The following is a 19402-nucleotide window of genomic DNA, read 5'->3' as shown; positions in this document are numbered from 1 at the left end:
TCCCAGCACCAAACCACTTTAGGGCTGGGGGTCGCCAGCTCAGTAGTTGCTTTCCCTCTTTTGTCCCCAGGGACAGGCAGGAGCATTAATTTGTAGCCAGTGACAGCTCCAGAGGAGCCATCATGGGTTACGGTGCCAACGAGCCATGAAGCGAGGAGGTTGCGGCTCCCGACACAGCAGGTACCTTCTCCTATTAAGAGAGCCGTTGTGTACTTAATGGAGGGGAAAATCAAAGCACCTTCCCACCCCGCTGGAAAGGCTGATATATGGGCTGGGAGATTTTTGTTATTGAGCGTGAAACTCTGAGAGGAGGAAAATTCAACCTCAAAGGCAAGAAACTCGGCTGGATCCTCATGGGTTTGCTGGGCTCTCCCTGAGGGGGTTTCCAGGATGGTGGGCACCACTGTTTTTTTGTCTCAAGGGTCCTAGAAATCAAGGAAGGATAAAAAATTAAAACAAAAAACTCCTCTCTTTGCATTTCCTCTCAGGTCGTAAGATGCCCCTAAGAGCTGGATTAACTGGTCCCAGCCCAGGATGCTCGGACCAAGGAGCATTGCACATGGCCTCAGCTCCTGAGCTCTGCTCCTCTCTGCAGGGACAGAGGTTGGAGACACCTCAAGTTCTTGGTTACTGTAAAGCTGTTTTTGCAACAGTTCTTGTGCTTTCTACCCATGTTGGTTCCTACCGTAAGGACCCTACAGGCCCCCATCACCTCCTGGTCAAGATGGAGAAGACAAACATGGAAAGATCCAGCTCCAGAGCCTCTCAGCAAAGAGGGAGGGAGCACCAGGCTCTTGCTGATGGAGCACACATCTCATCTGAAAACGTGTCATCAGAGGGGGAGGTGATCCCGGCTACAGAGTCACGAGTTTCCCACATCCACTCAACGTAGGTGGGAAAAGGATCTACTGCCGCAGAACAACTTACTGTGGGTGGCTTCAAAAAACGTGGTAGGGCTTTGAGGTTGGTGCTGGGTACAGGAGGTCTGATGAAAGGGGAAACGCCTTAAATTACAAAATTACATCAGAGTCAGATGCTGTTTTAATCCTGGCTTGGTAGACAGCAGAAAAAGAGGCTCCCCACCACCCTTTTATATATTAACTCAAGTACTGACCCTTGTTCATTCCCATCGAAAAGGGTCTAAACTCATCTCTGTATCCCTGAAGAGGAGTTACTCTGTCCTTTCACCTCCTGTGGGGTGCATGTTCCCCGAGTGAGGGACTTGTCTGCCTCTCAGGAGCCATGGTCCAGCCCCACAGCCATGGGCTTGGTCATCCTCCCAGGATGGTGGGGAGGTGGGGTGCAGTGAAACATAGACCCCAAAGGGAAATTTGGGGGGGGGGGTCCCACATCAAGGCTTTGCTGTTTACCAGCTACCAATGAGCTCCTCCATCCTTCATTCGCATTGATGTGCTCTTCCAAAAACAAGGGGTTTGGAAACCCCAAAATATCAGATCAAAACATGCTGTGTGAAGCAAAGACTAATTTCTTGAACGGTTTCCTTCTTTTTCCAGGAGAAAAAGCCCCCATGGGATCCAGCCTGAGCCCCGTTCCTCACCTCCCATGTTACTTCCATGAAATAACTCGTGTGACAAAGCCACCAGCTTGCATTACCCCACTCTGGAGATGGAGATGATGGCTCACCAAGGGCTAATCTGGATGCTTAGGACCTTGGTTTGCCTTGGATCAGGCTATACTAGATCCAAATGATCTCTCCCACCACCAAGAGCTCCAGATTTATGTAAAAATGACCCAAAACTGACCCACTCAAAAGCCCAACCAGGGCTTGTTCCAGCCCCATGGCTGGTGCACCCAGTCCATCCGTAATTCGCAACAGAGATGCGTGCTACAAAGTGTTTTTGAATCAGTGCTTTTTAATCCATAAAAGGTGAGAGTCCATGTACAAATTAAAAAACAAACAAACAAACAAAACCACAAAACAAAAACATTGGTGTTAGGGGAATTATCCAACTCGCACAAAACACAACCTCTCCGCCAACGGAGGAGTTGGGTGATGTGGGTGGAAATGCAACGCGCAGGCTCGTCACTTGTGTACGCTTCTTCTAAATAAATACACGTCCAGCTCGGAGACATCCGTGTCGGCAACAGATTTAGGATCGGGGGAAGATGCTGCCGGGATGCTTTAATGGCAAGGTGGCCTTTTCTGTGAACCTACCCCCCTTCCTTACCACTCCCGCACCAAGCAGCTGGCAAGATTAGGTAGAAAATCTGACTGCACCAGATGGCCTCATGGTGGCAGCCAGATCCGTAATCCGGTTTGATGATGTCTCGGTCTATGGAGAAGCCTCTCGGTCAATAATGCAGAGATAGAAGCCCTCCTTTAGTTCTCCTTAAATAAAACCAGTATCAAAAGCTTGGCTCGTGGGTGTTGAACCACCTAGAAGTAGTCACGGTACAACCCTGGGGGGATGCTCTCGCGACGATATCCCGCTGCCAGCACACGTTCACTTCTTTAAACTACTGCTACAAATTTGTCACGACTTAAAAAGTACAAAAATACAGTGGCATCTCTGAAGGGTATTTTATACCTACCAAGATCATCCAAGCACTGAAGACCAGACAGCTCTTTAGCCTTCAGAAAAATAATGCACAAGGCAAAAACGGGATTGAGAAAATTTTGCCAATATATCTAAGCCTGTATTCGGAGTCTCCCAGCATTTCCAGTACAATTACCAAGATGCATGTATCCATCAGCCCAGCTCGGGTACGAATGCTGACAGCACAGTGTTAGGGTATTAGCAACGTGTGCAAGATCCAATACTAGCACAAATTTAGTAGTTTAATAATCTGAAGGAGCTATCTTCCTGGAATTTTAATCTCATACCAAGAAAAAAAAGCCAAGGCTCTTAGCTATTAATCTACTCACATATTCAGGGCAATTCACCTCTACTGATTAAAAAAAGCGAGACAACAAATGCACATTAAGTCTTTCCCTTTTCTTCCAAAGAAGCAGGCTGTGCGGCTGGGCTGTATTTGCTGGGCCAACCTGGGTGTTCGTTAAACAAAACCAAAAAAAATCCCAACAACCCCAAAAAGCACTAAAAAAAAATTGTCAAAGCCCATCCTAACTTCAACCCATTTCACTGGGACATCCCTAACTGGTACCACGGCAGAGATGCACAGCCCGGTGCTGCCTGGGCAGGTCTGTGCTGGACCCCACGATGGGATCACGACAAGTCATCGGTGCCCACGCTATCCCCTCTCCCGAAAAAGGAGAGTCAAAGGTGGAGCTGCAGAATGATTTGGCTCTGCCAGCAGCTCTCGGCGAGCGGTGGCAGCGGTGTCGTCTTCTACCTTACAGAGAAAGCCTAGGAGACGCTAAAGGAGGTTACAGCTTTCACTTTAATGGCTGGGGCTTGGTTTGGCTGCTCCTTGCACTGAGCAGAAGACACAAACCAGTCCCGGCTTTATACCAAAGCACAGCTCCCCCCGACCGCTTAAGAGCAAAAATAGAAAAGAAAACACCCCCAAAAATTTAAAAATTAAGAATAAATCGGTGTTTCCCCATATTGTTTAGCTGAGGACTGTTTAACGCAGGAGCTGGGAGACGGAGGAGTCCGGCGCTGTGCATTGCTCGCCTCTTCGGAGAGGATCCGACCAGCGGCACATCCCCGGGGCAGGGGGTTCCTTGCAGTACTGACACCAGCGCAGCCCGGACAGACCACCGGTGCTTGCGAGGGTTCACGGGCAGCCAGCCCCGGAGCTGATGGGACACAAACTAGCCCGGTGGCCACTTCAGTACATGGCCTCGTTGTCCCCCACCGCGGTGAAGGGGACACCGTAGGTGCTCTTCTTGCTCCGCTTGCTCTTCTTGCTCCAGACCAGCAGTGTGCTGGCACTCTTACTGTTCATCAGGCTCTTTCGGCTGTTCTCCTTGTTGCTCTTCAGCATCCCGCTGCCTGAGGACATCACCGCTGCCTTCTTGTCTGCCTGTTTGGGAAGGGGAGAGGAGAGGGGTGTGAAGCCAGGGCAGCACCTGGGCTGTAGACGTGATGCCTGGCTTCAGCCCTACACTTCCAGCCTGGGAGCAAGACACTGAGGAACCTCTTGTGCCGTTTCCCACCTAAGGCTTGGGATGTGACTTACGGTTTTTGGTCCCTCCGTGCCCTGCAGGGTTATCACACTGATCTCCACACCCTCCTCCCCAGTGCTCTTCAGTAGCTGAACCACCTCGGCGTGCTTGGACCACTTGCAGTCCTTGCCGTTCACCGAGATAATGTAGTCTCCTTCCTTCAGCCCGGCTTCCTGCAGGGGAAGAGAGAAGATGCACATGTTTGAGCTCATGGATGCCACTGCACGAGGTCTGCTCGGTGTTCACCTCACTCTCTAGATCCCAATCCTGCAGAGATATGGGCCAGGGTTGGGGTTCACCCTCCACCTACAGCACAAGAGAGCCGATGCCTTCATCACCCTAAAAATTTTACATCTCCTTTGCAGTGTGCACGCAGAAGTGGGATGCTCTACAGACCAAGTATCTCGTTTCCAGCTGCTGGAGATGGCCATGCTTGACATCCAGCACGCTATAAACTCCCAGCCCCCTGACTTTTTTTGCAGCCTTGCAAAAAGCACATCCAGTTCTGACTCTTCGATAAAGGTTAAATGCTGCAGGTCTCCAGGAAAAAAAATAATAAAAAAAATATTGCCTGCAAGCCTCAATCCTTGAGAAACCAGAACAGGCTCAGCAAGGTTCTTTGCACACCCTTCATCCATCAAGGCATCAACAAGGCTCTTGACATGCCTGAAGGAAAGCATGTGCCACCTCGGGGCCGTGGGGACATCATCAGAGCTAGGAGCAGCTCAGCCAGCACACGCCGGGCCAGCTGCGATGGAGGTTTAGAAATCTGTCCACAGAGGGACACCTGCATTTCGGTGTCTATCTGGAGTCCAATCCCACCCCAGTTGACTGCAACGAAGCCCAGGGGCCACAACTGTGGTCCACATCTGGACCATATATGGTCTTTGAGAAGATTTTAGTCTCCCATAAAGGGATGTGATCCTGCTGTTAAGGAGCATGATGGTAAGAGATGCTGGGCTCTGGATGGCAGGGCTGATGCCGAACAATGCTGAGGGAGGGGGAAGACCATTCAGGCATCCCACCGGGATGGCTCCAGCAAGCTTCTGCTGGAAAACAAAGTTGCCCCTGATACATCAGAGAGTCCACAGAGTGAGTTTTCACCAAGATAACTTGCGTTTCAGACTTGCCATCTTGTTCCATCCACTGTCACATCCCAAAATGGGGGAGAAGGGAGCTGGGTGCTTGCCAAAGAGAGGCTGTCAGCAGTTAAAAAACTGAGCTAACCTCCATGTTTTTTCCTTAGCTGTCTCCTAAAAAAACCAATAAATCTCAATTCTTTCATGGCACCCATCTGCAAGCCCCAGGTTGAGATTGAGCAGGGATGAGTCTCCACCTGAGCACACCAATGCAGTTACCAAGTGAGTTTTAAGACCTAAAACCACCTGGTACCCACCCAGGCAACCCCTGACACCTCACTTCCAGCATCCCCACGGGGACAGCAAGAGTCTGGGGTACTCACAGCAGCGCAGCCCCCCGGGATGACACCAGCAATGAGGACGGGGGAGTCTCCTCGCAGCGTGAACCCAAAACCGTTCTCTCCTCTCATCAGGTGGACTCTTCGCGCTGGGTACCACTTGTTTTTGGCCGAGAAAACCGAAAGAGGCCCCTGGTGTAAGGTAGAAACATGAAAAGTACCTTTTGGTGCAAGAACTACTCCCTGGGGATGTGCAACCTTGCAGAACACCCACTGATGGGGAGGAGACAGAAAGTCTGTCTTTTGCATTTCCTTAAGGATGTTATATTGAGTCTGCCCAGTGTTTTACCTTGCCTGCATGCCCAAAAATGCAGATTTATGCACTATAAAGCCAGAGGTGCTGAAAAGGTCATGTCAGATGTTGGCTTTATGAGCAGCAGCAGCAGCCTCATGCAGGTTGGGAAGGACCTCGGGAGGTCTCTGGTCCAACCCTCTACCCAGAGCTTAGGTCTGCACATCCTCCCAGCACTGCCCTGACTCCTGCAAGGTAGGAGGAGGAGGTCTCGGCACAGTCAGCAAGCTGGCCTCAGTTTAGACACTATAATCCTGGAGCAAATAAAACAGAAAGCTCCGGTAGGCAGAGTTAGCTCCTTAATTCCCCCTCTTCAGGAAAAAAAAAAACATCACCCAAGGAGAGATAATGGGGGTTGAGGATTTTCCCTGCTGTCTGGCTCTGGGGGATGCAGCCTAGCTGGGGTGGTCCAGCAGCAGGATGCGAGGTGGTGGGACAGGTCACCTCTTCAGGGTCAGATCCCCCACAGATCTTTGCTATTTGCCTGTCTTTTTCCTATGTTTCTATTCCCACAGGAGCAGGATATACCCGTCTGCCCTGGGGTTGTTCAAAAGCAGAGATGCCCAACCTCTCCCTGGGGTGCTACGCAGCTCTTAAGGTGCCCGGGGGATAGGGACAGCATAGCCAGGTCCCACAGCAGCCCCAAAGCTCAGCCCTGCTCCCTGGGACCTTGTAAGCCTAAAGAAGGTAGGGATAAAGGTCTAGTGGGATTTTCCTGGTGCCTCTCAGCTAGCACCATCCTGCCCCTAAAAGCTTCCTCTAAAGAGTCCCTTCAGTCCTTTTTGGGTGAAGCTCACCCAAAATGCCTGTGCCTGTTCGCCCATGCATCGGAGGAGCTTTGCAACCCATTTAGGTCTTGCAGAGTCAGATCTGTGCCCTCCCAGCCCTCCTCCTGCACAAGTCCCTGTCTGCAAGGAGGCAGCTCATCCTCCTTGGAAAGCTGCCTGCGAGTACAGCGGCTGCACCGGGAGAGGGAGAAGGGGTTGCAGGGAGGAAGAAAACCAGGCAAGCAGAGCATGCAGTGGAGGAGGAGGAGATGTCTGTTCCCTGGGGGCAACCTCCATCCCGTCGCTGTACGTACCAGCCTGTGGAAGAGGTCGGTCACCTTCACCTGGGAGAAGTTGGGGGATTTTATCTCTGGTTTCTGGTGCGTTTTGGCTAGCGGTAGGGAGAGAAAAGAACATAACATACACTAGGGTCAAGTAGTTACGGCAGCTTCTGCCTCTACATTGTGCTCCCCGAGGAGGGATGGTATGACCCGTAAGAGCTGGGATCTGCTCAGGCAGCTGCCAGACATGCAACCCAGAGCCCCCCGCTCCCACCTGTGATGCTCCACTGGCATGCAAGGAGCTCTGGTCCCCCACAACATGTCACAAATTCACCGTGGAGTCTCCTCACCCCATGCAACCGGCCAGAAATCCTCTCCCCAGCTACACCCTCAAAAAAACACTTACGATGAATGTCCGGGGCATCTCCGGTTTCGAAGAAGTCCTCCTCGTGGTCAATTTCCGAATACTTGCTCAGCGAGCGTTTGTGGGCAAAGGAGAGGACCTCCTGGAGGATATCCATCTTCCGCAGGATCTTGCACAAGCCATGAATCCTCATGGCTTCCTCGTGCTTCATGATGGCTTTCTTCAGATGAGCTTTGCCTGTAAGGGAGCAGAAAGATCGCAGCCTGAATGGAGCAGAGCAGCCCCGCCACTGTTCCCTCTCCGCTCGCTCGGCTGCCCACCGATGACAGCAGCCTCCGCGGCTGTGTCACCCGACGTGACTCAGGGACAGCCCAGTCACGTTCACAGGCGTTCAACGTGCTCTAAGTGGAGTAGGTCCCAGCCGTCAGCTCAAACCCTCGATGTAGGGCTGGGAAGGGACCTTGAAGGGTGACCTACTTCACTCCCCCTGCGTCGGCGGCAGAGCTGGCAGATGTTCCCAAAAACCGCCAGCGAAGGAACCGGCACCACGTTGCGCCACCCCCGAAGTCCCTCCTAACGCTTAACCTCAATCTCCTCCGCAAATTAACTTCTCTCCATCGCCTTGCATCCCCTGGGAGGGAGACATGGAGGACAATCAAGCCCCGTCCTCCTGGTGACAGCCTTTTAGCTTCAGGAAGATGCAACACATCTCCCTCTTTTCTAGGCTAAGCAAAACCTTCTCCTTGCCCTGCAGGTCCTGTTTTCCATCCTCTTCGGCATCTGCTCTTGCTTTGCTTCTCTCAACTTGCCTTCAATGTGTTTCCACCCTCGTGAAAACGGAGTGGCCGAAAAATGGCCAGAAGAGAAGAAATCACGATGACCCACGGGTATCAACGCAAACATCTTCTTTGCGAGAGACTGCAACCGAGATACCCGTATCCAACGCTAAACTACCAAAAAAGAGATAGAGAGAGATATATATATGCACACGTATCATAGAAACACGTGTGCCTGTAGCATTTCTAGTTCTGAGCCACACGGTGGCAAGAGAACCCAGGGAGATGATGAAGGTTTGCTCCAGACTTCAGAGGACCACAGCCTGAAGACCTCCGCTTCCCCCACAAGAAGTCGCAATCGAGGAAATACTTTAAGGCAGTGAGGAAAAGACACCCACATTTTTTTATTGTATCAAACGCATCAATCATTTTATCAAAACACCTGCTGTCGCCAGGCAAGCAACTAGGCTTTAATGCCCATCAACGACTCCTGCTATTTCCAAGAAAGAGATTACGGGAAATAGAGGTTGGGCATGGAAGTTGTGCAAGCTTTTGGCTCCGCTCTATTGAAGATGGTGGCATATATTATGTTCGATAAAACATAATGTTATAAGACTAGGAGACAAGGGAAGGGGGAAAAAAATATCCTTCCAGGGAGATGATTTTAATGCCACAAGCTTCTTCCTTTCCTGTAAACCAAAACCAGAGTTGAGGTTGGTGTCTGCACATGTATTTTACACCAACAGACGTTGAACAGAGCCCAATCCCCCCCAAGAAGAGCAGGGAGGGCTGGAAGCGGCGCTGATGCAAATCGTGAAACCAGATGACAGCAGCTGAGGGTGTCAGGGTGGTGTAACCATAACGCTCTGGTTTTGGGGTCCATTTAAGGAGTCTCCTCATGCACATCCTCCACCTCCCATCCCTAGCAGTGAAATCTGGCGGAGCAGCCAGGACTTTGCTGGGGCTGGCGACGTGACAAACTCATTCCTGGTGGGATCTGTCTCCTTTCACACGCGCGCAATGAGGGGAAAGAGCCCCAGGAGACAGCTCATAGGGGAGACAAACAGGAGACGACACCCCAAAATCAGGGTGCTGAGCTTGCCCTCATTGCAGACTTGGGGAGTGGCTGCCAAAACATGACTTCAGCTGAATAAGCAACACTCTGTTTTTCCCCTGAAGCTGAAAATTAGCATGGGAGGAAGTTCTCGTCTCCCAAGCCTTTTGATGCAGCTAAAAAAGCCACCCCCTGGCATCTGCTGTGTCTTCTTGTTATCAAGCCAAGTCAGCGGCAAGTCTAAGCAAAGGAGTTTCCAGGATCTCTGTGTTCCTATGGATTTCTCCGTGCTGCGTTGAGTGATGTTACCTGGCTCAGGACACTTTGGTGCCTGAAGTTTTACTGTCAAACTCAGCTGGACAGGTTGGTACAAGCACCGTGAGTTGGTCCTCAACACCCTAACAGGGAACCGTGATGCTTTCCTGCCTTCCCAGGAGAGGTTCTTCTCAAAGAAAGTCCAAAAAATAGGTGTCTTTGCATGGAGTGACCCCCCTCAACAGCTCATCTCGTGCCTTCGTGGAGACCATGCCTACGTGGGTAGGGTTACAATGGGGCTTGCTGCCTGTGCATTGGGGTTTCATCACAAGAACTGGGGGCTTTGCCCCCACCGATGTGCTTACCCAGCTTCCTTCTCTCCTCAGGGTCCTGCAGCAGGATGCGGAGCGACGGTCCCTCTGGCATGGTGACGTGGAACTGGATAAAAGCCTTCTCCTGCTCTGGTAGTTCAGCATCGGATGCCGCTGTATAAAATAGATAGGTGGGGATGGGCTTCAAAAGAAGTCAGGGTGCTGCTCAGCATCCCAGACCCCCGTGGCAGTGGTGACAAGGAGACCAGGAAGCCACATCCACGTTTACGTGACTCCAACAATTTCAGCAGCAGCTTCCTCTCACCCGACCACAGCCTACAACGACCAAGACATCCCTGACAAGGAGAGGAATACGTTATCACATTCAAGGCTGCACCAGGTGCAGGATTTGTCCTGTGTGCACAGCACAAGTATCCGTCTCTTTTGCCTCTTTTCCTCCTTTGCTCCAGTCTGGAAGCAGGATTGGAAATGAAGAGCCCTGGGTTTTCCCCACCCGGAGGTTAGTGACACAGAGCCAAGTCAGATAGCAACTAAAACACAAGAACAGGGCAGATTAAAGTGTAATTTGGGAGCTGAGCCCTCCTCACTGTGCCTGGGACCCCTGCATGGGCAGACAGCTTGCACTGCAACCAAGAGGGTCCTTCAACGGAGAAACCGAGATGGGTACAGCTCGCACAGGTGCTCCAAGCACCATGCTGGGCTCTGTACATGTGATTTTTACATCCTCTTTTCCAGCCAAAGCTGTTCTGAATCCCCTTTGGCTCACAGGGAGCTCAGGGTTGCACGGCAGCTTCCTTCCCTGGGCACAGAGTGCGACAAGAAGAAATCCAGAGGGTTCCAGGGAGCTTTGTGGACTTGCTGGTCCAAACGGAAGATCCCAAAAGCCTGGCCAGCACCCTGGCATCGGCACCCTTCAGGCTGGGAACCGGCAGCTCCAGGGCTGGCTCTCCCTGTGCCAGCATCCCCAGGGGATTAAACTGCAGCGTAAGGAGTTTATTACCAGCTGGTTATGGCAGAAAAAGATTTGTTGTTCTGAACAAGGAGGTCAGGGAGAGGCAGTGAGCAGGAACAGGAGATCTCAACAGCATGCTCTGGATGGAGCAAAAAAAACCCCCAAACAGCCAAATTAAGCATCTCCTGCAGATTTGTGTTTCCCTCAGCACCTAAGGTTATAAGGCCAGGCAAACGGCCTCAAAATTTTAGGGGAAAGGTTTGTCCTGTCCCTTGTGACCCCACACAAACCCAGCCCCATCACTGTCCTCTGCCGTTTCTGTCTTTAAGGCGCTCCAACCCCACGGTACCCCACTCTCTCTCATCTCTGCCCCAGCAGCTCTCCTTGCTCAATCCTGCTTCTGCAACGCCCACGCAGCACAAACCCGGCAGCAAGATTTTGGGCAGGCTCTGGAGCGGGGGAGGATGCTAGGACAGTCTGGCAGCCACTGCCGTCATCGGCACAGCACTGATTTCAGCAGCCATCCCCCAAGAAGTCCCCCAGCCTGTCCACAGCCACCCCACCAAGTGATGGGTCAGCACCACAGGGCACAGCGTGCATCGGTTGCCCGCCCCCAGATCCTCTGCCTGACCCGAAATTTCTTGCCTGGGTGTCGGTGATGGCACAGATGGAGATCATGGGTTGCATCCCACGTCTGCGCTCCAGCTGGCTCCCTAGAGCCACGTAAGCCCAGCTCTGGCACAGCCACACGTACTCTGCTGCCAGCACCTCACCACCCTGAGATGGCCAGGGCAACTGGCCACGAGGCTAGCAATTAAATTCAAGTAGCCTAGACCATTTTGTCCAGGGATATCCTGGTTTTTTTTTTCATTTTATTTTTTGAAGCCCCAGGCTGGCCCACCATGATCATGGTGCTTCTGGAAGATGCCCGGTCAACGACAGTGGCACACATGTGGTCAAGCAGGGAGCTGACCCCTCCATTTACCCACCCAGCCCCAAAGGGGACAGCAGGTGACATTCCCACAGCCCCTTTTTGCTCACCTTCTTAGAAGGACTTGGCAAGCACTGTGCAAACCAGAAATATGGGGGAAATCTGCCCTGTGCATGAATCGCTGAGTCAATAAGCAAGATCAACAGCTCAGAGCATCCCAAAAATTTTTAGGTTTTGTGTCCGCCTACTGCGTGCACGCCTCCCTTCACCTCTTTTTTTGCAATCCCTCCCAAACACCAGGCCACCACGTGGAGCCAGTGCTTGGCCGAGCAGGCAGCTGCCTCTGAGCTGTAACACTCACCGGGGCAGTCGCAGAGAGCAATGGCAGCGAAGTAGTGCGAGAGGGCTTTGAAATGCTCCGACTTGACGTGCACCATGGTGGTCCAAGAGAAGGGAACGTAATCCTTCACGTGAGCCTGGGTCATCGTCTGGTGCACCAGCGAGTAGACGTCTTCCACCTGTGGGACATCATGAGACAAAGTGCTAAGCCATGGGCCGAGATGTTGGACATTCATCAGGAGACAGGGACAGCAGGCTGTCCTCTCATTAGGGGTTCTGCTGACCACAGAAGGAACCTCTCCAGTGGTGACAACCCCACCAAGTCCTCTCCTCCTCCACGGTGCTCACCCTTGCTGCCTCCCGGGCAAGCTGCAGCCGGGTGAGGAAGTCGTGCTGGGCACGCAGCAAGGTCATCTTCTCAAAGACACACTCCTGGACCTGGGCGACCATCAGCCGCACCAGCATGTTCAAGGAGGCGGCGCTCATATCCAGGCTGGGAGCGTTGGAGAAGTTTTCCTTCAAGTAGTTAAAGGCACCTGCACGAGGGAGAAGCCTCTGGTAGTCATTGGGTTTGTAAACAGGAGGGTCAGACTTTCAGACCACAAAGGTTTCCTCACCAGCAGTACAGAAGAAGAGCCGGCAACCCAGCTCGCATGTCAAACTTCTCACCATAACCCGTGGGTAAAAGGTTGGGGGACCCTCCCTTGCTATCTAAACCATCCTTGTGCCCACAGCTTTCCTCTCCAAAGCCCTGGATGACCACAGTTCCAGGGTCCCTTTTCTTCTTAGCTGCTTGCAGACGGATCAGCATCTTTCCTCTCCCCAGCAGGGACATCCCTACTGTTGTGCGACAAGAGAGAGCCCCTTGGGTGGCTGTTGGGTCATCCCAGCTCCTCTTCATAACCCACAGAAGCAGCGTGGTGCCAATTTGCACTTGGTTTGTGGTCCCTTGGAGATGCCCTGTCCCCATCTCCCTTTGTACAACTGCTCCCTCCCCTTCTTGCACTCGTGTGGATTATTCCCACCCCATTCTGCTTGCATGCCCCTGGGGAGCCAGGGAAGTGGGGAACCCACGTACCGGCCGCTTTCTGAAAGGCATCGATGGCCTGGTTGAGCCCTGGCAGGGATGCACGGTCCTGCCGTGCTCCGATCTGGGTGTGCAGGGCTCCAATGTTGAAGAGCACGCTGCCCTTCTCGAATGCCAGCGCTCGCTGATGGGATGGGACCCCCGTCAGGGAGTCGTACCTGGGGAAGGAAAGAGTCAACAGCTGGCGTGATCCATAGGGTTCTCACCCACGGATGCAGGAGGAGCCTGGAGGGTTTTCAGTGCTCTGCATGAGCTCGCAGCCACCGTTCCCATCACGGCTCATCCCCATGGGGCACACACTTTCCCCTGCCTCCCCTAATCAACCCACCCAGGGCAACAGCAAGCCCAAAGCAAGGGAAAAACCCAGCTCCTCGCATCCACCAGCCCCAGCTTTGCTGCCAGGGCAGCAATCCCCTTGTGGAGTCTTAGTCCCAACTCCCTCTCCACTTGTGATGCCCCAGGTGGGATGGGGAAAGCTGCACCAACCAGTGGAAGAAGACACCCAGGTTTTTGGTGGGAGAGAAGAAACGGCTGTCGAGGAAGTAGAGCTGGTTGTAATACTCCATCAGGAGCTCAAGCCCGGCTTCATTGCGGCTCGGGGTGCGCATCGCCTGCGGGGATGAGAGAGGAGACACATGAGCGGGAAGAGAGAGGGGAAACAGGAAAGAAACGTCAGACTGATGGAGCTGCACATGCTTGGCCAGCCCAGGGGGGAGAAACTCCATCTGAGTTATAAGATCGATAGGATCAGATCAGTATGATCAATAGCGGACGAGAGGCTGCGCAGGAGCGGGAGGCAGCCCCCCTAGTACAGGTTCAGCTGCGGGAAAGGTCAAGGAGACACCAGTTTGGTGCTGGGGCACCCAAATTCAGAGCCAGCAGCCTGGGAGTTGGGCTGATGGCAATGCTTGCCTAAACCAAGCCGAGATTTATTTTATTTTTTTTTAAGAAATTCACGCAAAGTCTACTGAAATAAATGTAACGGAAGAAATAGGATTTTTTGCTCTTAATAAAAAAGCCCTTGAGCTTTTGACCTGACACAGGGAGGAGGGTCAGAGCTCTCCTAACACCTAGTTTTAACCATGGGGCTTTTCCCAGCTTCTGGTTTTGAAGGGCTCCTCTCCCATGTCCTGAAGAGCAGGATCAGGCCCTTCACAAGGGCTTAAGCAAGCCTCTTTCTTTCCGCTCTCCCAGATCAAAGCTTCACAGCAAAACTTGAAGTTACTTAAGAGAGCTGTTTCATAGGAGAGGAGAAAATTCACCTTTAGCGGATTGCTTTGTATTTCCTCTTCTCCAAGCTCCAGGCTGGAGAGAGAGAAGTCATTTAGCCTTGCTGGGAGTGAACTAATATTCATAAACTAGTAATGGATTGCATAATAACTTTTATTGCTGTTCAGTTCTAGGCTAGCAGGGCATTAAAGAAAGAAAGGGAAAGAAAACAATTACTGAATGGTCTGTTACATTTTGTAACCTATGAAGTGAAGCCAAGGTGCTCTAGTGTGGGAATCTCGCACCCTGAGGAAAAAAAAGGATAAGGGTGACATTTGGAGAGAGGATGAAGGGACCTCGGAGCAAAATGTGGCACCTCCGACGGGCATTTCTGGACAAGCCAAAGCAAGACTTTGCAACTCAAGGGACACTGACCTGCCGCAGCTCCATGAACTCTTTGATTTCTTTTTCAAACAAGACACCCTCCTCTCCATAGTGTTCACTGATGAGATCCTAGGGGAAGCAAGAGAAAAGCTAACCCTGAGTCACCCTTTAAAACATATTTTAAGGATTTAAAGGGTGACTTTTGGCAATTCTGTATAAGCAACTTGCTAGCTCTCCCTGGAAGGAAACTTGCACCAGGGAAAACCATCTCTTCCCCTGCCCGGCTCTTGTTCTCCAACATCTCCAGCCCCTCATGTCTCCCTTTCCCATGTTTTACGTCCAGTTCCTCCCCACAAATGTATTTTTTTGCAGCTGTTCCAAAACAGAAAATGTTTTGCAGTTGCTGCAGCATCTTCTCTACAGCATCCAACCATATCTATGTGCTGAAACATCCCCCAAAGTACACGGTCACTCCCCTCCATCAGCTTGCACCTCATCGAGTGTGTGAAACCCCAACGCTCACCTTCAGTGGTACCAGCAAATCCAGCTCCTTCGTCTCCTTCAGGCCCAAAGGGATCATGGGGACGCTGATGGACTCGCTGGAAGAAGACAGCAACCTATTTGGTGGTTGGTTTAAAAAGCCCTGGAGAGATCCTGTGTGTTGGGGACTAAAATGAAGCAGCTCTTTGCCCTGGGCTTGTGCTGCTCCTATTAAAGGGTAAAACCAGAAAAGGATGCGACTCTGCAGAGCGGAAGGATGCTCTTCCCAACGTGATGTTGGGAATGGCAGTGCAAGAGGAGAGGTGCAAAGAAAATAACCTGAAACCATCACCCTTATTCCTCCAGCTTCTGCTTTTCTCTCCATAACAAATACAATAGCAACAAAATCAACTCCAGTAACGAAGCTGCTTTAATTACCAGCACTTAGGAACTGGGTGTGATGTGAGCACAGGTCACGGATTCACCCACTCCTATGTGCTAATCCAGGCTTCGGTGCTGATAAGACTTGCTAGGGCTGCAGTGCTGCACCTGATACTGAAATTTTCTACCTCTATTAAAAGCAGTTGCCTAATAATAGCTCTTATCGCAGAGCCCGTTCGATATTGTAAAACGCCGAAGATGACGACGACTCTGGGAACACCCAGTTGGGGAGTGGTTTGTGTTTCAACACTAAAACAGGGCAGTTGTGCAGCACGGAGGAAGAAGTACTGCTGTGTGACAGCCAGGAAGGGCCAGCTCTTGGGGGATTTAGCAGCTATTTTGATTTTCTGCTGCCAAGAAGCAAAGAAATGCTCTGTATAAGCAGCAGAGCCTGGAGCATGCAGAAAATTACAGCCCTGCAAAGCTGGACCTTTCATCTGACTCCTGTATAAAGAGATGGGGAATGGGAACCCGTTGTGGTACCTGCAGCCCACATCAGCTCCGCAAATGCTTTCCCTGGTACCCATCTATCCCTCGGACATGTCCCCAACCCCGGCACTGAGCCATGTTACTGCATCCTCAGACACTTGCCCCCCAAAGGGACTGGTTTAAAGAGAGAAGAAAGTTTGGCTGAGAGTGAGATGGGAGGTGGGTCAGGCAGGATCAAGCCCTTACCAACCCAAGTTTGCACAACAGCCCCCTCTCGTTACCTCCAGAAACTGCTGATAACTTGTTAGCACATCGCTCATCAGTCCAGGGAGGAAAAGAGGTAAAGAAAGTTGCAAAAACCTGGGGAGCAGGGCAGGGAGGTTGCACTCACATTTTCAGCTGTTCATACTGAATAAACAGCTTCAAGAGCCATAATTAGTGCAGAAAAGCCATTGTTGCTCATTCCCTAGCAAGATTTCCACTCGAATCCAATGTCTAGGGCAAACAAAGGGGCTTCTGTTTGTCCTGGGTAGGGTTTTGGGGTTCCTCCTACTGCTGTTTTCTTTTTAAACCAGGGCAAACAAGCAGCAGGTTGGAAAAGCCAAGCATCCCTGTTAGGGAAAAACTTGGGGTAGATACATGCAACATGGGAGATGTTGCATGCATCCCTACTTCCAGCACAGAAGGACCAACATCTGGGATTACATTCAGAGACTGCAACAGACCCCCTGAGTGCAGCAAACACCCAAGGGTGGTGGAGATATGGGCTCCCTTGCCTTTCTCCCCATAGGAGACCGTAACATAATCCTGCACCGATATCATCCTCTTCCTACATTTAATATTATTGCAGCAACCCACAGGATGGAGTCACTGATGCTCTCCTGGTCTTTTTGCACCTCTCTGTCCCCAGCAGCACGGCAATTCTCCCCTGAGGAGGACCATGCACTGGGAAAAGCACGTGGACATAGAACTGTAAAATCAGAGAATAGTTTGGGTTGGAAGGGACCTTTAAAGGTCATCTAGTCCAATCCCCCTAGAATGAGCAGGGACATCTTTCATTCAATCAGGTTGCCCAGAGCCCCATCCAACCTGACCTTAAATGTTTTCAGGGATGGGGCATCGATGATCTCTCTGGGCAACCTGTGCCAGGGTTTCACCACCCTCACTGTAAAAACTTTCTTCCTTAGATCTACTCTGAATCGACCCTCTTTTAGTTTAAAACCATCACCCCTTGTCCTATCACTACAGGTCCTGGAAAAAAGTCTGTCCCCACAGACAAGGGGCTTTCTTATCAGCCCCCTTTAGGTACGGGAAGGCTGCTCTAAGGTCTGCCTGGAGCCTTCTCTTCTCCAGGCTGAACAACCCCAACTCTCCCAGCCTGTCCTCACAGCAGAGGTGCTCCAGCCCTCGGATCATCTCCGTGGCCTCCTCTGGACTCGCTCCAACAGGTCCATGTTCTTCTTGTGCTGAGGACCCCAGAGCTGAAGGCAGGACTGCGGGGGGGGTCTCACCATAGCAGAGCAGAGGGGCAGAATCCCCTCCCTCGACCTGCTGGCCACGCTGCTTTTGGTGGAGCCCAGGACACGGTTGGCTTTCTGGGCTGCAATCGCACATTGCCGGTTCACGTCCAGCTTTTCATCCCCCAGTACCCCCGAGTGCTTCTCCACGGGGCTGTTCTCGATCCCTTCATCCCCCAGCCTTACTGATACCTGGGGTTGCCCCGAGCCAGGTGCAGGACCTTGCACTTGACCTTGTTGAAGCTCATGAGGTTCACACAGGCCCGCTTCTCGAGCTTGTCCAGGTCCCTCTGGATGGCATCCCATCCCTCAGGTGTGTCAACTGCACCTCTCAGACTGGTGTCAAATGGGAAAGAGCTGCAGTGGCTCCCATGTTGCCGCAGCATCCCTGGTCCGTTCTGCCTCGGGGATTTCTGCTTTTCTCACCCAGCAAAACGGCTCTGCCGAGCCGCCCTGGCACGTTGGTTTGCTGCTGGCGAGCATGCTAGGATTACCGCTCTGGTGAGTCAAGCCCAAGGTGGATGGGTAGGTGTTTCAAAGCAACAGAGCGTTTCAATTAACAAAAGATCTAACCTCAGAAAGAGAGAAAAATAACCTAATACCCTCGATGGGAAAAGAAGTCAGTGAGTAATCTGCTCTGGGAACAGCCAGGACAGGAGGTTGGGTACCTGAGCAGCCATGTTTTTAATTTCTTCTGCTAAATACACTATTTTACCTGCTGGAAAAAGTTCATGTTCTGGTGGGATGCTTAGGACAGGGGGATGATACAAGTGAAGATAGTTGTTTCTGACCTATTTCTCCTGCTTTGGGACATCAGTGTCCAGAAGATGCACCATCCATCCCCAAACATTTAAGAATCTGCTAGGAAAAGCTGTTGAGTTTGCTCTCCTTGCAGGTCTATAAATGAAACACTGATGTTCCCAGGATGAAAATCCATTTCCAGCAAATCTGGTTCATGCCCAAGTCCTTCCCTATTCTCCAGCCACCATCTTGTGGTGCTGGGCCAAACTCTGTGCAGATCAGGGAAGCAGAGCAATGGGTACAAAGCGAGGTACTGCCTTGCTCCCAGAAAAGGCAAAAATGAAGTAATAATAAAAATAAAATCCTAACTGAGCAAGCTGCTCTTCCCACACCACTGGCAGCTGCCTGCCCGGTGTACCTGTCGTTCTGGTACACGTCCACGCTGCTGTTCAGCTCCTCCAGCTCCTCCTTCAGCAGCTGCAGGTTGGAGTTCACGTAGCTCAGCTCCAGGGCGACTGTCTCTTTGACCTTGTGATTACTGGTGGCCCTGCAAGACAACGCCATGTGGATCAAACCTCTCCCATTTCATCAACGCCTTTATTTATCAATGCTTGGTTAAACTTATAAATAGAGATTAAGCTATCCAGCGGTGCAATACCACACGCATCCATCCAAACCTTCCCGTAGAACCGTGCCTCTTGCTCTGCACATGATCATCGAAAGGTTTGGGTTGGAAGGGACCTTTCAAGGCCATCCAGTCTAAACCCCCTGCAAGAAGCAGGGACATCCTCAACTTGATCAGGTTCCTCACAGCCCCGTCCAACCTGGCCTTGAATGTTTCCAGAAATGGGGCATCGACCACCTCTCTGGGCAACCTGTGCCAGTGTGTCACCAACCTCACCATAAAAAATGTCTTCCTTAGATCTAGTCTGAATCGACCCTCTTTTAGTTTAAAACTTTCCCCTTGTCCTATCACTCCAGGCCCTGATAAAAAGTTTGTCCCTATCTTCCTTATCAGCCCCCTGTAGGTACGGGAAGGCTGCTCTAAGGTCTCCCCGGAGCCTTCTCTTCTCCAGGCTGAACAACCCCAGCTCTCTCAGCCTTTTGGGACTGGAGAAGTCAGAACATCCAGACCACTGTGCCATGGGACTTGAGGTCAGACAAAACTCATCACAGCGTGGCACCCTGCTCAGAAGAACCT

The 19402-nt window shown here is 51.6% G+C and overlaps 1 protein-coding gene across 1 annotated transcript; it reads right to left on the bottom strand.

Moving 5' to 3' along the window:
- Positions 1–3706: 3706 nt before the first annotated feature.
- On the bottom strand, positions 3707–18748 carry RHPN1 (rhophilin, Rho GTPase binding protein 1; the record flags this gene model as incomplete). The annotated part of the gene is made up of 13 exons (XM_009696871.1): positions 3707–3951; positions 4108–4266; positions 5556–5702; positions 6944–7020; positions 7317–7511; positions 9725–9844; positions 11936–12092; positions 12262–12449; positions 12992–13158; positions 13487–13611; positions 14645–14722; positions 15117–15192; positions 18620–18748. Coding segments are annotated over 13 exons (1813 nt in total), but the record flags the coding sequence as incomplete, so codon positions are not given.
- Positions 18749–19402: the final 654 nt, after the last annotated feature.

This window comes from Cariama cristata, unplaced genomic scaffold (assembly GCF_000690535.1).
Source record: "Cariama cristata isolate BGI_N322 unplaced genomic scaffold, ASM69053v1 scaffold8703, whole genome shotgun sequence".
NCBI lineage: Eukaryota > Metazoa > Chordata > Aves > Cariamiformes > Cariamidae > Cariama > Cariama cristata.
This window is presented reverse-complemented; position numbering and strand designations above follow the sequence as displayed.